The sequence below is a fragment of the Hibiscus syriacus genome, unplaced genomic scaffold, assembly GCF_006381635.1.
Source record: "Hibiscus syriacus cultivar Baekdansim isolate YM2019G1 unplaced genomic scaffold, ASM638163v2 tig00109936_pilon, whole genome shotgun sequence".
Taxonomy (NCBI): Eukaryota; Viridiplantae; Streptophyta; class Magnoliopsida; order Malvales; family Malvaceae; genus Hibiscus; species Hibiscus syriacus.
The window spans coordinates 831,131-852,189 of record NW_024062533.1 but is presented as its reverse complement, the minus strand read 5'-3'; the positions used below and the strand labels follow the sequence as shown (position 1 = coordinate 852,189).

General features: G+C 33.6%; 1 protein-coding gene and 1 pseudogene across 1 annotated transcript; one reads left to right on the top strand and one right to left on the bottom strand.

Moving 5' to 3' along the window:
• Positions 1 to 105: 105 nt before the first annotated feature.
• LOC120210844 (chromatin accessibility complex protein 1-like) lies at positions 106 to 754 on the bottom strand. Its single transcript, XM_039209513.1, has one exon. It carries the CDS (start codon positions 667 to 669, stop codon positions 250 to 252), a length of 420 nt encoding a protein of 139 aa, XP_039065444.1. The 5' UTR covers positions 670 to 754; the 3' UTR covers positions 106 to 249.
• Positions 755 to 4,812: 4,058 nt separating this feature from the next.
• Positions 4,813 to 18,105, top strand: LOC120210807 (annotated as a pseudogene).
• The last annotated feature ends 2,954 nt before the right edge of the window (positions 18,106 to 21,059 follow it).

The following is a 21,059-nucleotide window of genomic DNA, read 5'->3' as shown; positions in this document are numbered from 1 at the left end:
CATGTAGTTATCTGAAGTCCTTTGTTTTGAATTCTTAGGTTAACACTTGTCATTGCAAAGAAAAAAAGAATGGAAGATATTTTGATTTCTGCCTATTTTGGTGCTTAATAAAATAGCTACAGTTTTCAACATTTCATTACTCAGTAAGAAACACACTAATTTGATAACTTATCAAATCCGAGTACAAAAGCAAACTAGCATTTACTGTAGATTTTGCTAAATAGAAAAAAAGGAAATTCTATGCATCTTTTAACTGATCGGAGCTTCATTTTCTGGCTTACGAAAGAAATGGTCTATGCGGCGGGTTCCAGCAGGGGCAGGTTTATTAGAAACTGGCCGGGAACGATCTCGATCGGTCACTGAACGAGCAGCGGACTGAGTAGACTCGGCTGGAATAGGAAGTGAGTCGAGAAGGAAATCGCTCGCTGGTCTATGCCTTTTGACGGCGGTTCTGAGGTGATCGAGCTTCACGGTTTTTTTCTTGTTCGCGGTGGCGACTTCGGCTGATTTCTCGGCGAGGAATTGCAGGAAAAGGTTAGTGGAACAGGAAATGAGCAATAAAGCCTCCGAGTTCACCTTGTTGATGTCCTTATCAAGTTTCATGATCTTTTTTACCCTTGCCGTTGGGAATTCTGGTAGGATAGGATCGACGGCTTCATCTTCTGCCATTGCCAAAACGTACTGCTAAAAACTCGAAGCGAATGGAGGGAAACAAACAAAAAGGAGGATTTAGGGTTTTCTAAAAATTGGCGGGATTTTGCTGTTCTTCAATAAGGGTAAACAAAGCGCCTCTCGTTTCACGACCATGTTTTTCAACGATTGTTGATGTCTTTACGAGGAATTATGGAGGGTGCTTTCGTCCACTACAATTTCCCGCGCATGCTATTTTCGCGCCAAATTAAATATTTTTATAGGCATGTTAAAACTGGGCGATTTTTCCAAAAAAAACACTATTTAAAACTTTATTTTTATGTCAGATATATTTTTATCTTTATTTTTAATCAAATAGTCTTTCCAGGAAGGCGTGGTCTATATACCACGCCTTACGTCACGTAGCGCGGCTATGCACCGCGCCTGTGGGAAGGTGTAAAAAAGTAATGTGTTAGTTTTGTAAATATTTTTAAAATAGTGTCTAATATGTAATTAATTTTTGATAGGATGATATTTGTGTAAAAACGTCAATTTTATTTATTTATTTATTTATTTTTGTGTGATATTATTTTTTAATAACAGTGAATTATGTTTGTTGAATTTTAAAATTAATTGTTTAAAAATATAAAAATATTAAAATAATTTTTTAATTACAATTGAGAGATCAAATGAACTATTATTCACTTTTTTAAAAATCAATAAAAATACAATAAAAAATAATTAAAAGTGAATAAAATTCAATAAAAAATTTAAAGCTAAAAAATATCACCTCTTTATTTAAAATATTCTTTATAATATTAATTTTAAAAAAAATAAAAAAAATATTAAATTATAATTTTATTAAAAATGAATAAACAATATTAACTGTTGTTAAAAATAATAATTAATGAATAATAATTCATTTAATCTCTCAATTGTAATTAAAAGATTATTTTAATATTTTTTAAACAATTAATTTTAAAAGTCAATAAATGTTTTAAAAATATATGAAATTTATAATTTTTTAAATTATAAAATATTTATTATCATCATCATCATCATTTTGTAAAAGAAATATTAGTTATAAAACTTTTATAAAATTATTCATATTTTAAGATACTTACCCTCAAGGTTTTCCTATACTAGATTATACATATTGTGTAATTTCATGCAAAAATCAAAATAATTTTATTAAAAATGAATAAAAATTATTAAATATTGTTAAAAATAATAATTAATGAATAATAATTCATTTTATCCCTCAATTGTAATTAAAAGTTTATTTTAATATTTTTTATATTTTTAAACAATTAAATTAAAAAGCCAATAAATTTTTCAAAAATATATGAAATTTATAATTTTTTAAATTATAAAATATTTATCATCATCATCATTATTTTATAAAAGAAATATTAGTTATAAAACTTTTATAAAATTATTTATATTTTAAAATACTTATCCTCAAAGTTTTTTTATACTAGATTATACGTATTGTGTAATTTCATGCAAAAATCAAAATTTGTCTTATAATATAATTTGTAAAAGAATATTTAAAGATTTTAACGTAGAAAGATTTTTTTCACACACAAAAAAAATAAAAATAAAAATAAAGTTGATGTTTTTACATAAATATCACCTTAATAGAAATTAATTATATATTTTACATCATTTTAACAATATTTACAAAACTATCACCCGAGTTTTTACACCTTTCATAAGGCACAGTGCATGGGTCGCGCCTTACTCCACGTGGCGCCACATCAGCGTAAGACTCGGTGTGTGGGCCACACCTTCCTGCAAAGGGTGTTATATCAGGAAATAAAGATGAAAATGTGTCTGACATGAAAATAAAGTTCGAAAGGGTGATTTTTGGGGAAAATCACCTTAAAAATGTTTTTAATATTTGATTAAATAATTATTTTAATATATACATTTTTAAATTCTTTTACTTTTTTGTGTTTATTTTAAGATAAAAGGATATCTAATATTTAATTAGATAAAATTTTAGAAATATTTAGACCTTAAAACTTTTATTCTAGGATAAAAACTTTATTTTAGAACATTAAAAATTTATTATTAGTTATTTATGTTCACAAAAGAGTGTTTTTACCTTAAAATAAAATATTATTTAATCAAAAATTCTAAAAGTAAAATATAAAATTACACTTTTTGATATTATACTTATTTGAGTATATCTATTACATTATAAAATGTTTGATACAGTTTTTTTAATAGTTTATGTTGATTATAAAATAATATATATTTAAAATTTTCTTAATTTAATTAATTAACAACGTATACATATGTCGTCACTTTTAAAATTGATTTTTTTTAAATAAAAATTACTATTTTTTACCCTTAAAAGCTATTGATGGATTTCAATATTTAATACTGTGCTTATTATCCTTTCACTAATTATACATTACAGATTATGAATTTGTTCCCTTTTACCTTTATTGGAGTCGACTTAACCCCGCCAAGCCCATATTAAAACTAAGTAGTAATTTTTTTTTTTGATAAAATTTGGTTATAAAAATGTAAAATATTAACATAAGATATTTTAGTTTTTTCATTAACATATTAATAGTGAAATAGACAGTCAGATCGAACATTAAATTATAGCATAAACTTTAAAAATGTAACAATAATTAAAATGGATTTATGAATATTTACTATACTATTTCACTGTATTAATTGAAAATAATTAAATTATTAGTTTAAAATTATGTTTACTATACCATTTCAAAGAAATATAATATTTATTAATTTATATTTAATTTAAGTATATAAAAAATTTAAAATAATATCGCAAATCAATTCGATTCTTTTTTTTATTTGAAAGTAACTTAAAGTCAGTTATTTAAGTATGAACAATTCTATAATACAAAGGTCCTAATGTATCACTTGAAACAAGTGGTTGAACGTCGGGCGATACAAAGTCAAGCAATGTAACTCGATAGTGGTTAAGAGCGAGCATCTTCACCGCAATCAACCATCATGTTGGATTCTCGTGAGATCTAAAGAAGTTTCGTAAATCAGACTTGATTTCGAATATTATAAATAACTTTTACTAGTGGGATAGAGCATAATTCTAGAGACAATGACTAATCACGATGTTTGCACACTTCTATTACATTTGGAGTCGTTCAAATAGGTGCGAAGAGAGATTTTGTTTGTTGACAAGTAGATATGAAAATCTAAATGTAATACTCGATTTTTGTCTGGCCTACCTTTTTTTATTAAAGCCTAAAATATTTTATTGAAGTTGGTTTTGAAGTATGGGAGGTCGGTTGACTTGCAACAAATTTTCAAGTAAGATTCCAATATTTTCAGGACATGATATCGTGAGATAGAACCGACTCTTAACTAACTTTTCAACACATTTTGAAACGCCTCAATTAGACATTGAGAACTCAAGATATGCTCATTTTAACGAAGACAACTTATGCAAAAAAAAAAAAACTTATGCAAAAATTTTGATACGAGCTCAATAAGGAAATTTAAATTTATTATGAATTTTTAATTAATTAATTATTGATTATTTATAATGAAATTATATTTTATAATTTTTATTATTTATTTATGGCAATTTAATATATTTTTATCATTTTAATATTATTTTTTAATTAGTATATCCACCATTAATGAAAAATATTAGGTTTTCTTTTACTTTTATGATTTTTGAGAGCCTATAAACGTACTTTCTTATTTTGTAATTAGGAGAGGAATTTTGTTTAAAGAAAGAGGGAGAAAAAAAGAAAGAAGAGGAACCAATAAAAGGTTTTTGAGAGAAATATTTCTTCATTCAATTGAATTCACATCTTGAAGAATACATATTTATTCGTTTGTTTGTTTGCAATTGCTCGATTTTGATAGTAATGGGGTTTTGATTCTTTTATTTGCAAAGTTCTCCTGTGGTTGAGATTTGTGTCCTTTTTTAATAAAATTGCTTTGAATTTTCCATTGTTATCTGTTAAAATTGGTTGCAGAATTTAACGAAATGGGGAGGAGCGTTGCTCAAATTAGCTCAGTTTCAGACTGTTTCGGATGCAAAGAATATGATAAATGGTTTTCTTATATTGTTCTTGAATTTATTCCTTATTTTATTTTCCCCTTGTTATTGTTTTCGCTAATGCTATGAGTATTGATCGTTTAGATGCAATTTCAAAATTCGATGAGGCGATGGCGATAAATCCATCCAGGCACGAAACTTTATGGTGCATGGGAAACGCGCTCTCCACTACTGCATTTATGACTACCGATTCTGATGAGGCAAAAGTTTCTTTTGATAAGGCAGCTCAGTTTTTCCAAAAAGCAGTTTATGCGGTAACTTCTTTGTTTATCTGTTTTGTGTGTTTTGAAAACCAGTAATCGAGAGTTGTTTAAGCTAATCTGGGGAACTTTTGGGGTGGTAGGATCCGAGCAATGAGATTTATCGAAAGTCTTTGAAAGTTGCTGCTAAGGTGAACTTTCTTTTCTTTATTATACAACTAGAAGCTTTCCACACCACGGGAAAAAAAAAGATTTATGCCTTGTGTAAATAAAACCTCACAAACTTTGGTATATAACTTGATTAATGCTTTAACTTTTTTATCTTCATTGTTTGATGTGATAATTATTTGATATGAACTTCATCAATGATAAAGTTATAGCTAATGCTAATTACATGATAATATATTTTGTTACCATAACATGTTAGTAGGATTGATGTTTTCCTTTTGTTTCGCCACTGCAATGCTGGTTTGAATTTCTTTAATTTCCGTTTGTGCCAAATGGATATGTTTATTTTCTTGAGGAAAACGGAGGAGTATTAAAACGAGTGTGGATTGAGTGGGTGTCCTGCTGCGACTTGCATGTACTTTCTGACAAAGTGTGGATTTTGTTTGTTCTTCTTAGGCTCCAGAGATACATTTGGACTTCCAAAAGGCTGCAGCTAGCCAACAGACTAAGAGTAGGGGGGTATCTGTTGGTTTTTGACAAAAGTCCCACATTGATTGTGTATAAGGAGGAGGGGAAATTCTTTTGTTATAAATAAAGCCCTCCTCCTCCTTAGTTAATCATCCCACAAATATAAGTCTTCTTCTATATTAAAAGCTATTTGTATTCTTTCTCTCTTTGTAATATTTCCTCTATTAGTGAAATATTTTGGTGTTCTCTTTTATCTCTATTTAATAGCTATTGTCGGGTATAGTTGTTGTTAATTATTGTCCTATTAAAATTACTTGTCTTGGTAGTTCTGTCTAAGGAAAGTGGGTTTTAAGAGGGACCATTGTGACCCCTCCTCTTTCCTGGGAATATACCTTGGGGTGATTTTTAGTACAATCGTTTTCACACTAGTCACCTAGATAATAGTTTCGAAGGTGAATATGTTATTGGTGGAAATTAACCCGAATTCCACAACAATTGGTATCAAAGCTCTTGGTTTATTTTAGTATGCTCTGTGGTTGCGGCTTAGGCTGATCTTCCACATCAGAAAAATTTCCTTGGGATAATTGACATTCCGCATTGGCAGCTATTAAATAGAATTTGTAGCAGAAATGACAGACGCTTCTTCATCTTCAATTTTGGCAAGAAATGTTGTGACAAATGTTAGATTTGCAGTGGAGATTTTTTATGGCACCGGTCATTTCGGCATGTGGCAAAGCGAGGTTCTAGATGCCCTATTTCAGCAGGGTCTAGACATTGCTATTGAAGGAGAGAAACCAAATGATGTTGAGGAGAAAGAATGGAAGAGGATCAATAGAATGGCATGTGGTACTATTCGATCGTGTCTTTTTAGAGAGCAGAAGTATGCATTTTCTAAGGAAACTTCTGCAAGTAAATTATGGAAGGCACTGGAGGAGAAATTTTTGAAGAAAAGCGGTCAGAACAAACTCTACATGAAAAAGAGATTGTTCCGCTTCAACTATGTACTAGGTACCACTATGAATGATCACATTACTAGCTTTAATCAGCTGGTGACTGGTCTGATGAATATGGACGTGACTTTTGAAGACGAATATCTGGCTCTGATGTTGATGGGATCACTTCCTGATGAGTTTGAGTATCTTGAAACTACTCTACTTCATGGGAAGGTTGATGTGTCTCTCAGTGAAGTAACTGCTGCCTTGTATAGTTATGAATTGAGAAAGAAAGACAAACAAGAAAACACAAGGGTCGAAGCAGAAGCTCTTGTTGTTAGAGGCCGTTCCAAGAGTCAGAATAAAGGAAGCAGAGGGAGATCGAAGTCAAAGTCCAGATTGAGCAAAGATGAATGTGCCTTTTGTCGAGAAAAATGGCACTAGAAGAAAGAATGTCCCAGGCTAAAGAATAAAGGCAAACCTGAAAGGGGGAAGGTTGTCTCAGAATCAAATGTGGTCGAGTATGATGATGGAGATTCAGATTTCGCATTCGCTGCTACGCCATCAACCAGCTGTTCCAGTTCATGGCTGTTAGATTCAGCTTGTAGCCACCATATGACCCCCAATAGAGAATGGTTCTTTGATTTTAAAGAACTAAAAGGTGGAATTGTCTACACAGCAAATAATTCCCCTCTTGACACACTTGGGATTGGTTCAATTCGCTTGAGGAATCAGGATGGATCAATCAGAACCTTAACAGGTGTCCATTATGTACCAGATTTAATGAGAAATCTCATCTCTGTGGGAACCTTAGAGTCAAAAGGTTTAGAAGTGAGGGCAAAAGATGGGATTATGAGGATTATCTCTGGTGCACTGGTGATAATGAAGGGAATCCGAAAAAGAAACAATGTGTATTACTTTCTGGGTAGTACAATTGTTGGGACAGCAGCAGTGGCAGCTTCTACTGATTAACAGGAGTTAGAAGCAACCAGGTTATGGCATATGCGCTTGGGGCATGTTGGTGAAAAATCCTTGAAATTACTGATAGATCAAGGATTATTGAAGGGTGCTCGGGCTTGCAAATTAGCTTTTTGTGAGCATTGCATCAAAGGGAAGAAGACGAGGGTGAAATTTGGAACAGCAATCCATGATACTAAAGGTATTTTGGATTATGTTCATTCAGATATATGGGGGCCTTCCAAGACAACTTCATTGGGAGGAACACATTATTATGTCACATTTGTTGATGATTTTTCCCGGAGAGTTTGGGTGTATCCAATGAAGACAAAGGATGAGGTGCTAGGATTTTTCCTTAAATGGAAAAAGATGATGGAGACTCAAACAGGAAGAAAAATCAAACGTCTCCGTACAGACAATGGTGGAGAGTACAAAAATGATCCATTTCTGAAAGTCTGTGAAGAGGAAGGTATTGTTAAGCACTTCACTGTCAGAGGTACACCACAACAGAATGGGGTGACAGAGCGTATGAACCGGACATTAGTGGAGAAGGTTCGGTGTATGTTGTCTAATGCTGGGTTAGGCAAAGAATTTTGGGCTAAGGCTTTGGTCTATGCTTGTCACCTTGTCAACTGCTTACCATCGACTGCTATTGGTGGTAAAACACCATTAGAGAAATGGTTTGGAGTACCTGCTACAGATTATGATTCCTTACATGTGTTTGGTTCCACTGCATGCTACCATGTTAAGGAGTCAAAGCTGGATCCAAGAGCAAAAAAGGCGATCTTTATGGGGATCACCTCTGGTGTGAAAGGCTATCGTCTTTGGTGTCCAGAAATAAAGAAAATAATCTTCAGCAGGGATGTTACCTTTGATGAATCTACCATGTTGAGAAAGGTGACTTCATAAAAATTGGAGCAGACAGATGAAACTCCCAAACAGGTGGAGTTTGAAGGAAGCAAATTTGTCCCAACTAGTAAAGAAACTGATGTTGACTCTCCTATGGTAGAAGAAGAGTCAGATGAAGAAGAGGTTCAGACCCAAGAACCTCCACAGCAACATGAATCAATTGCACTCAGAAAGGGAAAGAGGACCATTAGACAACCTGCTCGTTATGCTGATATGGTCTCTTTTGCATCACCAATTGCAATTGATGACGTTCCTGTCACTTTTAATGAAGCAGTTCAAAGTTCAGAACATAAAAAGTGGAGGATCGCCATGAATGAAGAAATGCAATCCCTTCAAAAGAATCAGACGTGGAAACTAGCTAGTCTTCCGAATGGAAAGAAGGCAATTGGGTGCAAGTGGGTATATGCAAAGAAATATGGATTTCCTGACAAGAATAACATCCGCTACAAAGCAAGATTGGTGGCTAAAGGCTACGCTCAAACGGAGGGAGTTGATTATAATGAAGTATTTTCTCCAGTTGTAAAACATTCCTCCATCAGAATTTTGTTGGCTTTGGTAGCGCAGTTGGATTTGGAACTAGTTCAGATGGATGTAAAAACTGCATTTTTACATGGAGACTTGGATGAGGAAATCTACATGACTCAGCCAGATGGATTCAAAGTTGCTGAAAAAGAAGAGATGGTGTGCAAATTAGAAAAATCGCTGTACGGATTGAAGCAATCTCCAAGGCAGTGGTACAAGCGATTTGACAAGTTTATGATAGGGCAGAAGTACACAAGAAGCAAATATGATCATTGTGTGTATTTATGCGAGCTAGAAGACGGATTCTATATATATCTTCTTCTTTATGTTGATGATATGCTGATAGCTTCCAGGAGTCAGACAGAAATTGCGAAACTAAAGACTCAATTGAACTGGGAGTTTGAGATGAAGGATCTTGGTGAAGCGAAGAAGATTCTAGGCATGGAGATATCAAGGGATAAGAAATTGGGGAGGCTTTGTTTGTCTCAGAAAGAATATCTGAGGAGGGTACTAAAACGTTTTGGCATAAATGAGATGTCAAAACCAGTTAGTACACCTCTTGCTCCTCATTTCAAGCTCGGTGCATCCATGTCACCTAAGGATGATGCAGAACGGGAATACATGTCAAAGGTTCCGTATGCAAGTGCTGTTGGTAGCTTGATGTATGCAATGGTGTGTACGAGACCCGATATTTCACAGGCAATTGGGGCTGTGAGCAGGTATATGCATGATCCTGGAAAGGAGCATTGGCAAGCTGTGAAATGGATTCTGCGGTATATTCTGAACACCGTAGATGTTGGTTTGGTCTTTCAGCAGGACAAACAAGATGGTCAGTGTGTAGTTGGGTATTGTGATTCAGACTATGCAGGTGATTTGGACAAGCGTCGATCAACTACTGGTTATGTGTTTACATTTGCAAAGGCACCAGTCAGTTGGAAGTCCACCTTACAGTCAACAGTGGCTTTGTCTACTACAGAGGCAGAGTATATGGCAGTTACAGAGGCTGTGAAGGAGGCAATTTGGCTTCAAGGGTTGCTTGGTGAATTGGGAATGGAACAAAAGCACATCAAAGTGCACTGTGACAGTCAGAGTGCTATTCATTTAGCAAAGAACCAGGTTTACCATGCAAGGACGAAGCACATCGATGTTCGATATCACTTTGTACGAGAGATTCTAGAAGAAGGTGGAGTCATAATCCAAAAGATTCGGACCACTGAGAATCCTGTTGATATGTTGACAAAAGTGGTAACTGCGGTCAAGTTTAAACATTGTTTAGACTTGGTCAATATTGTTACAAATTAAAAGATTGTTTTTTTTTAGAGATGTGTGTGAATTTGCCAAGGTGGAGATTTGTTGTTTTTGGCAAAAGTCCCACATTGGTTGTGTATAAGGAGGAGGGGAAATTCTTTTTGTTATAAATAAAGCCATCCTCCTCCTTAGTTAATCATCCCACAAATATAAGCCTTCTTCTATATTAAAGGCTATTTGTATTCTTTCTCTCTTTGTAATATTTCCTCTATTAGTGAAATATTTTGGTGTTCTCTTTTATCTCTATTTAATAGCTATTGTCGGGTATAATTGTTGTTAATTATTGTCCTATTAAAATTACTTGTCTTGGTAGTCTTGTCTAAGGAAATTGGGTTTTAAGAGGGACCATTGTGACCCCTCCTCTTTCCTGGGAATATACCTTGGGGTGATTTTTAGTACAATTGTTTTCATACTAGTCACCTAGATAATAGTTTCGAAGGTGAATATGTTATTGGTGGAAATTAACCCGAATTCCACAACAGCATCTTCAGCTTCTTCAACTGTGAGTTCTTTTAGTAATCATGTTCTTCGACTTCCAAACATTCCCTGCTCGTTTCCATATTTTTTTCCATTGAAGTGCTTCCTTGTATTATCCTATCTTATCACGTGAATATGCGATCTAAGTTAGCAGTTACTGTGTTGTATGCATAAGTTCATCATGTATTATCAGATGTGAATGACTAATTCTATAATTATATGTAAGCCTTGATTATGCTGTGGTTGGTTTCAAATCATTAATCTTTGTTCTCCTACAATGTACTCAAGTAAATATTTCCACGTCAGTGTAAGATTGTAACAAAATCACATATAAAATGTACATGTTCGGCATTTCTGACTGATCCACGAGGCATGATCTCCTCATCAATAACGGTTGAAATGCGCATTCCGCCTCCCAAAAAAATTGTAACAAAGTTGAAGACTGGGCATTGCATACAGCTGTTCGAGGGATTGCCAATAATTTCCTATTGAAAAGAATTTCTTTTTGTTAACATAGATCTTCATTAGAGCTTGGCCTTAGTGATGTTTAGGTAATAAAAAAGTCCTGCTTAGAAGATAAAGAAAATAGTGTTCTCATCACTCTAGTTCTTTCAGACATCATGTTCAAGATTGACGACTGCTAAGACATACTGCTAAGACATAGTTGCTGTTTTTATATAACTGTTTCTTCAGCTAATGGATGCAATAAAAATTTTATGCATAGAAGTTTTTTGCAATATGACAGTGCCCCTTCACTTTTCTCTAAATTCATAGAAGTTTTTTGCTGATTTACTTGTATATTTTCAGGCTGCCAAGAAGAAGAGCAGTGATTTGAAGTATGATATATTTAGATGGATAACCCTTGCTGTTGGAATCGTTGCATGGGTGGGAATGGCGAAATCACATGTTCCTCCACCTCCTCCACGATAAAGGTATTCGCTTCAATAATCCTCGTGGTAACCATTCTGGTTATATTTTGTTGGAAGGTTAAAGATTCACCTGATGAGATATGGAAAATTGGAACAAGTGGAATCTTCCCACATTTTGGTAACCGTTTTCGCTTTCTATTATTACAATCTGATTAGGGTTTCAATCTTGGATATGTGTTATCCATTTAGTAATTTAATAGATATAATAATAAGCATTTTGTCTTTCAAATCTCATTTAAGCATAAAAAACAACAATCATCATTTGTGATGCCTTTTCGAGCATGGATCTGGTTCATGTTTAACCTTTTTAGAGCTATTAACCTCATGAAACCAATGCGTTCTGGGCACGAAAGGTTCCAAATCCAATCCATTTTAGGCAATTACGAGTATTCAACATGCGATTTTAATAGCATCAAGTAAGCCAAGCCAACTGTGAATTTCCCGCTACTCCCAACTACTACCTGGAAATATCTACTATATATGCGAGCCCTCATCAGAAAGCACCATGTTCCATGAAACTTGAGAAGTCTCAATTTATGTAATGTGTTATAGGATAAGTACAAGATAATATCTATTTAAAGTTAAACTCTCGGCCTTTTGATATTAAAATCCGAGTCTTCAAAGAATGACAACAATTTCTTTGTCAGATGTAACTTGATTCATGTCTTTTTAAAATAAATTTTATTTTTAAACACTTTAAAATAAATGGCAGTTCTTTAAGCTTAGCTGGATTATTCAAATTCATTAAAAATTATTTATTATCACTATATTCTTTGAAAAACAAGTTATTAGGAGGAAAATTTTGGGAAAAGATTGTTTAAAAACATTTTAAAGGAAATCTAAAATTTTGAAAAATTGGAGTATGTTTTTTTTTGCTGACGTGTACTTTTTACGTAACCGTTTCTCATATTATCGCGGCGTCTAATAGAAAGAGACTACTCCGCTTCGACCGACTCCAATCCCGGGACAATGAGTGTTTTCTGATGACCAAAACACCCTTAGCATTAATGTAAAATAACAACTTTATACCTCACCACACTTCACAGTACAAAGACACCGTGTGCACGTGTAATATAACCGTTGTTAAACTCCATATTCCAACCCTATATAAATTGCGACTCCCCAACTCTCCAATCTCATTTCTCTCCCGCCATTACTTACGGTGATTCAAAATTCGAAGCCAAACACTCTAGTTTTTCTCTTCTAATTTCTCTTTTTCTCCTCGTTCTGCCATTTGAGTTCTCAGTTTTCTCAAAATTCTCCAACAATGGTGAGCTCTGAAATCGATTTGAATCCATTCATTTCCGCTCCATCTTCATGATTTAACGTTTTCTGCATATTCTCCCTAGTCCCTACTCCAACCTCGTTATGATTTTTGCCGATATATCTTGTCAGGTTGTTGCACAAAAAGCTAAAGAAACGGATATCACCGAGCAGGATTCCCTCCTTTTGGTAAAAAAATTAAACTATCTAGTTTTAGCTCTCTTTTCTTTTTTTCTTCATCGCATTGATTTGATGGATGATACAGCGTCGAGTTTGCTTGTCCGCTATTTCTAGACTTGGTTCCTTTCCTGATTAATTCTTTGCTTTGTTTATGCCTGTTTGTTATGATTATAGTTAGTTCTTTTATCTTCAAATTTACAGTGCATCGATAAAACTAGGTCTGATAAACGTACGCAGAAACCAAAATCTCCTTTCTCGTTGTTTTTTCTCTCTGAAATTTAACATCTCTAGAAAATTCAAATCTGAACATTTTGTTTTGCTTTGTATCTTCGGTGAAAATTTTGTGCGTAGAGGGTATCATGCATGGTCAGTTTGAGTCAAATTTTCAGTGATTTATGACTAGAGTTGCATATTAAAGCCCGCTGTTAATGTTTTATAAGTACTGATTTCTTATATTTCATGCAACTTCGCCAAAAAATTTGCTCTGTATTCTTTTTCCTCTGAATTTTACTGCTGAATGGATCAGAGTTTACTTTAATAGTTACTAGAAGCTTTAGTTAAAGATTTTAAGTTGATCTCATTTTTGTTGATTGGTTTTTCTCCGAACAGACGAGGAACTTGCTTCGAATCGCTATTTTCAATATTAGCTATATCAGAGGCCTTTTTCCAGAAAATTATTTCAACGATAAATCCGTTCCTGCTTTAGGTTAGCTTCTTCTTCTAAGACTTTCTCAAATCTCTTTTCAAAATTTCCAAAATGTGTTTGGCTAATTACTATAAAACTGTAACAATCATCAATAGAGATGAAGATCAAGAAGCTAATGCCGTTGGATGCGGAGTCTCGTAGACTGATTGATTGGATGGAGAAAGGCAAGTTGTTTTCATTTGATTCTTATCCTTTTTTCTTTTTCCTGTTTTCATCGTTTTATCTCAGACTCTAAATATTTGTCATCTCTCTTCTTCCCAGGTGTGTATGATGCATTACAGAAAAAGTACCTGAAAACACTGTTGTTCTGCATATGCGAATCGATAGATGGAGCAATGATTGAGGAATACTCATGTAAAATTTCCGAGTCACCGTTTTTATTATCATATTCAAAGCTTCAATGGTTTGATTCTTGATTTCGCAAATTGAGTATCCCATCTCTTTGCAGTCTCTTTTAGTTATTCCAATTCTGACTCCCAAGAGGTTTCAATGAATATTAATCGCACTGGAAACAGGAAGCAAGGCAAAGCATTCAAATGTAACTCTACCTCTGAAGTTACTCCCAATCAAATGAGGTGATTTAGATTTGATTCATTCAAACCAGTATAATTTTCTGCCCCTTTTTGTTTACCACTTGTAAGTTAAAATTCTGTGACAATGTAAAATTTCAAGAGTTCAGCTTGTAAAATGGTCCGTACTCTGGTTCAACTGATGAGAACTCTGGATAAGATGCCCAAAGTGGTACATCTTAGCAACTAAGCCTTGTAAATATTTATTTTACATTCAATTACGAAGGTGGTGTTAGTTGTGACAGTTGTTTTATCTTTCTGTTTCAGCGGACTATATTGATGAAACTTCTCTACTATGATGATGTGACGGTATGCCTTTTTTTCTCCATGAAGACTTTGTTTCCTCTACCTGAAGTTTAATTTAGTTTAAAATTTTCCCAATTGCTTAGTAAAATATGGAAATTAATTGTGAAAGATTCGGTATTTGGTTGTTGAGCTTGTGTTTGCTTCTCCAAATATTGAACTCAAGCAACTTGTTACTTGTTTGTCGATGTTGTGATTTTCCTGTTCACTTCATTTTTTGGAGAAGTTTTTTAGATTCAACCTTAACAAATACGGTATGCGATTTATGGTAATGGATGAATTTCAACCTCGCTCAGCCAGTGGACTATGAGCCTCCCTTCTTTAGAGGCTGTACGGAAGACGAAGCTAAAAATTCATGGACCAAAAATCCTTTAAGGATGGAAGTTGGAAATGTCAACAGCAAGCACTTTCTGTTAGCTCTCAAGGTAACGTTTTGAAGGCTTTTTGTCTGCTCAGATTTATGGTTCATATATTAATCAAGGTTTTCTTTACTTGTAACTGTGTACAGGTGAAAAGTGTACTTGACCCTTCTGGGGATGAAAATGATGACATTCAAGATGAAGAAGTAAGCATCAGTGTTGACTCTGTTCAAAGAGATGAATCTTCTGATTCTGATAGTGAGGTAAAAAACTGTATCCTTTGTTCAGTCTATGTACCCTTGCCCTTTAACGCTACTCCTGCTATGAGACACCAAATAGTACCCCATTATCCAAATAATTTGCGTTGACGTCTTCGAATTTTTACTGCTGATTTCAGGTTAGTGACTCACAAGATGAATTTATTGTGGCGCCTGTAGGTAATTAAATTGTCTCACAAAACCTTATCTGTCCCTTCCATCTTGTTTTATAAGCTTTTGTTCGGAGAATCTGATTTATGGTTGCTCTGCCAGATCAGCAACGACCAGAAGAAGAAAATAGCGTGGTGGATGAAGGTAACAAAGTTATCAGAACAGAAAAAACAAGCCATTAATTGTTTTTTTCTTCAAATTCCTCCTATTACCTCCTCTATGAGATTTTTTCTATGGATTAGGTTTGTTCGCAACTCTACTAATTTGATAACTGCTGCACAGATAATACTGAAGATCCCATGGAAAATGGACAACAATTGGAAAGGGTGAAGAATTGGATCAATAATCTTCATCTTGACACTATTGCACTTACTGATGTGCTCTCAATTTTCCCCGATATCTCAGTGGTAAACGCGCTACATCATTTTCCTAATTTCTTTTATATCAATAGGGCAGGAAATTAGGTGAGAAAGGTTTACTTTTGATATCCTGCAGTTTCTTTTTGTAGTAATAATTCTTCATTTTAATCTACTATTTCGAACAATACAGGACCTGACAGAAGGTATGAAATATTTTGGTCGAAATTGAAGTTCAAACATAAAGGGAGTACTCTACAGTGCTGGATTTGAACTCCTTTCAACTTCAATTAATAAGTTTTCTATTTTTACCTGTTACTACTTTAATACTATTTTTTATTTGATTTCAGAAATAATGGACAAACTTGTAAAGGAAGGTGTTCTATCAAGCAGTGGAAAAGACAATTACGTCATAAACAAGCAGAAGGTTATTTTTTTTACATTTAAAATTTGTATGCTAATTATCCGCTTTAGATCACTCTCCTTGATATCATGAAAAATAATACCAGAAATCCGAGTATGAGTTTCCGGTTAAAGAAGAAATGGATGGCCAAGTCTACATTCCAAAGGTTGAAGATCATATGTACATGAAGGTATTCAAGTTATATTGCTAAGCTTTCCTTTCCTTTGCCTTTTTTGTAACAAAAACCTTAACTTGCACGAGGCTTTTCGATTTCAGTCATTGCAAATTATAAATGAAAAAGTTTCTGTTGTTTACTGGTTCTTTCATGAAGAGGACATGATAAGGAGTTGTTCTTACATACTGGTATCCTGATTGCTCTCTTCTCAGTTTGCAAATTCTGACTTAATTATTGTAACTCTAGGCTTTGTACCATGCTCTTCCAATGACGTATGTGTCAGCTGCAAAACTTCAGAAGAAGCTGGACGGACAAGTAAATCAGAATGTCATTCGAAAAATCATAAATAAGATGACTCGAGACGGTTTTGTCGAAGCTAAAGGCAACCGTAGGCTAGGTATGCCATTCTTGTAACAATTTCCTCCACATGGTCTTATAGGATAGATTCAGGTAGGGGTGAGCATCACATCAAATCTAGAGCTAAAAAATTGAGTTTGTGATGAGTCATATTTCATTATTCAAATTTTATTTAAATTTTTTTCGAGTCAAAATGTTTGATTTTTTGTTTAAATTTAATTATAAATATTTATAATGTTATGGTATTATTTGATTCAAATTTAAATTAACCATATACAATATACATATATAATTCTTCAAAACTTTTTAGATGCGACTCGAACTTGAAAATCAATCTATTGATTACTAAAAAAATTTGATATATTCTATAATTGGACTCAAATTTAAGTTTCTTTTAAATCTAGTTTATGAAATTACAAATTTAATCAAGCCGGATCGAATTTCCCAGCGTAGATATGCTTTGTCATTGATCTGTTGTTAACGCAGGCAAACGTGTAATCCGATCCGATCTGACGGAGAAAAAGCTACAGGAAGAGTTTTAAACAATGACCCAATGGTGATGCTTGGGGTTTTTTCTTCTTCTAATTTTTGTTACTTGTGCAACATTGCATCTTCCGCATAGTGTTAACAAATCTCCATCTCTTTCTACTGGAGCAGGATATGGATATCAATGAACCACATAACAAGACCAATCATCCGGAAATGCACACACCTGGTACTTCTATTGAACCTGTTTCCTATCGTTGTTAAGAGTTTAGCCAAGAGCTTAAGTTTTGAATTGTGAGGGTATTTCTCTGTTTATTAGGAAGCAACCTCAGGGATATGTCTACATTTGGCGCCCTCCACTCCATTGGTTCAGATCTTACGCGCATGAGGGGCGGATCTGACATGAACCAAAGTGAACAGACTATCTCAAAGAATAGGGATAATGGAAACACCCCCATAAGCATGGCTCGGGTTAGTGTCAAATTTGCAAATATTCCTTATCGGATGCACTGCGCACCCATGCCAAGTAATTTAGTTTCACAATGTTCCCGCAAAGCTTAACTAAGATGTTAACCTAATTTATTTAGCCAATAGCTTCAAGAGAGAGCACTGTGAACAGAAACTGCGATGAGGTAGACCATGTTTGTAGTAGAGCATCACAAGATAAGCGAGGCAGGAAGGCAAGCACGGTATGCCTTTAATTCCTTTTAGTTTGCTTAAATCATGAAGATCAAGAGGTGGTTAAAATTCTATTCTATCATCTCTCTTTCGTTGTTTGGTAAATTACTTTGGAAGGTCAAGGAGCCTATCCTTCAGAACGTGAAGCGCCAGAAATCTCAGGCTCCTTGAAAGGAATGGAGAGGAATGTGATGTCAATGCGTGAACCCAACTTCAAATTGATTGGTAAATTTTCCTTTTCAAGTAAATAATGGACAAGTTACTGTTTCGTTTTCCTTCTCATCCATACACTTTTATAAAGAAAAAAAACATGTTGATTACCGTTTTATCCCTAATACTAAAATGAGAATTTACGTACGAAGCCTTTCTAGACGTTCTTTTGTGATTTGTAGTCTAATTAATTCTAACGCTGCCTCTTACCATGTCAAAACCCCTGAAATCTCTCCAACTCCCTCACTATTTCAAAGATAAACTCCTCTCTTCTTCTTTTTTCTCATAAAATTTCATCTATTCTCGTTCTAGCAGGGATTGACGGAGTAATGTTTCACGAGAGTACATCAAGGACGTATATTGTCGTTATTTTTTCTTTTATAAGTCCAATATTTATCAATGATTCTTACATGTAAAAGAGTTAAAAAAAATTAATGGGTAAGATAACTATAATTTTCAAAAAATTAATTCAAATATTATTATCACAATATTAATTTAAATTAAATATTTTATTTATAAGATAATCTGATCCAAAAATTGTGAATTTAAAATTTTCGTTCACATGTAAAAATTTTAAATTCGCAAAAGTTTAAATCCTAACTCACAAATTTTTTTATCATCGATTTTATCGTTAACTATTTAATGATTAACAACTTAATTAAAAAAACATTAATATTTTAATTAATTATAATAATTGATCTTATAATTTAATAGCTAAATAGATAGTTTTTTTAATAGAATATCGTTAGTTTTATTAAAAAAAGATGTCCAAAATTACATTGAATATTTACAAGCATAAACGTAAACCTAAAATATAATTATGACATCTTCCTATTACTATTGAGACAAAAACTAGCCACCTAGATCACATGAGGACCAAAGAATGAAAATGTTAAAAAAAAACCTAACAAAAAAACTCGAATAAAATAAAGACACGAACAAATATGATTATATCGGTAAACGAACTAAAAATGGATGAAATTATTGAAATACCACTGACAAATCGTAAATCATAGTCAATCGACGTAAAAAAAACTATCTAATAGCGCAAAATTGTGTATAAAAAGCAATTCGAGGTCCAAAGCAAGAAAAATCATTATAATAACAAATAAACGTCATCTTGATCAGTCGTGGCGATTTCAAATCCAACTCTTAGAAAATGATAAACAAAAACGTTAAAAAAACGTAAACTACCAAAAGGCATAGAAAAACATGTCACAAAAGCAAATATAAACGTGTCATAAAGATAGAGAACATGTCACAAAGACATAATTATTCTTATTAAAAAAATTAAAAAATAAAGAAAAAGATAACGGACGAGTGGCAACCAACATTAAAACTGATATTGTCGCCGGTTAAATAAAATTTTAAAAAATATTAAATTAATCAATAAAATTTATACAAATTGTAAAGAAGAAAAAGAGAGGGGGAAGAAAGCAGCTAGCTAAATAGATAAGTTAGCTTAAAATAAATTAAACTTCCTTAATTATTATCCGTTGAGAATTGAAGTGCCGATTACAATCAGATAAATTTTCTCTTACAAGCAAAAATCATTTGATAAAACGGCAAGCAAGTACAATATATTTTGATTTTATACACTTTTTTCTTTCTTTCTTTATTGGATCTTCTTTTTTCACTGCTTTCAAAGTTAAGCTTACGACTTCTTTTTTTTCTTCTTCTCCTTTTTGCAAGTCTTGGGGAGAATTTGAAAACAAGAATCAAGCAGTTCACCCGCTTCTTTGTGTCTCGAATCTTTACAACTACTCCAAACGGAATTCCAAGCCGTTGCGATCCACCATTAACACCATCGAGAGTGCCGTCTACCAGAAATTCAAGGGCGCTCCTTATCGTCTTCTTGCCTTTCTTGATGACAAGGTATTCTCCCAGTCTTTTTCCTTTTTGAATAAAGCTTCTGTTAATTATTTTTTTGGGTGATATTTCTTGGTGTGAAACTAATTATCGTGTCAAATAAATTTAATTGCTGGATTAAGTATTTAAAAGAACAGAGGTTTACTTAAGTGTGAATAAATCAATAAAATTGCATGAACTAAAATAACTGTAGGTAGACGGGGCTTCACACAAATTATATGAGCATGTTCCAGCATCAACCAGGCTCATGATTTGGTCCATAATGCTCAGAAACTAGAGGATGAGGCTAAAACCAATTGATCAAGAGGAGCTTGGCACTACACTGCATCCGAGTGTTAGAACTTGGTGGTAAACTCAACCAAGTTGTGGTTAAACTGAACCACAACTCAACTAAAACTAAAAAGGTTGTTCCCAAAGCAGCTGAATCGTCGGAAAACTAAAACGGTAACGGTTTGGTGAATTGTCCGACCAAACCAGAAGGGCTGAACCGCCCATAGTACCACAACCAAATGTTTCCATCAATAAACTTCAATGTGCAGATCAAACCAGTGAAACCGGAATCTTGAAACAGATATACCTTTCTCAAAATCCAATGCCCATAAACAATTTACTCCAAAATAACAAAAAGGGCATAAATAAAATCCCAGAAATTGTTGAATAATTATACCTCAATTTCTCTTAGAGGAGGAGGCATAGCTGTCTTGAAGAAGGTCATCATAAGGATCCCTACGTCCGGGAGCTTGACTGATCTGAGGATCCCAAAAGAGCTGAGCATTTTGACGCTTAACGGTCCAAAACCCATAAGGCCGCTGTGGATAACTCCACAGCCTAACTCGGGCTAAAGCTCAATACAACTCGGCTCAGTTTCATTGCCTTTATAAGGTTGGATTAAACCCTACACTCTATAACTTAGGCTAAGGCCCAATGATTATGGCCTAGCGAATCTATTTCAATTTTCATCTGCGCATCGATTCCCCCTACAAACCACTGATAATATCAAATTAATCCATACTATTTATAAAATTAAATTTTAATTTAATTGGTATATAATTATAAAATTTAATGAATTCAACGTATTATTAATTTTCAAATGAAGTGAAGTATACGTATATTATTTATCTTCGCACGAACTAAGCTATTTCATT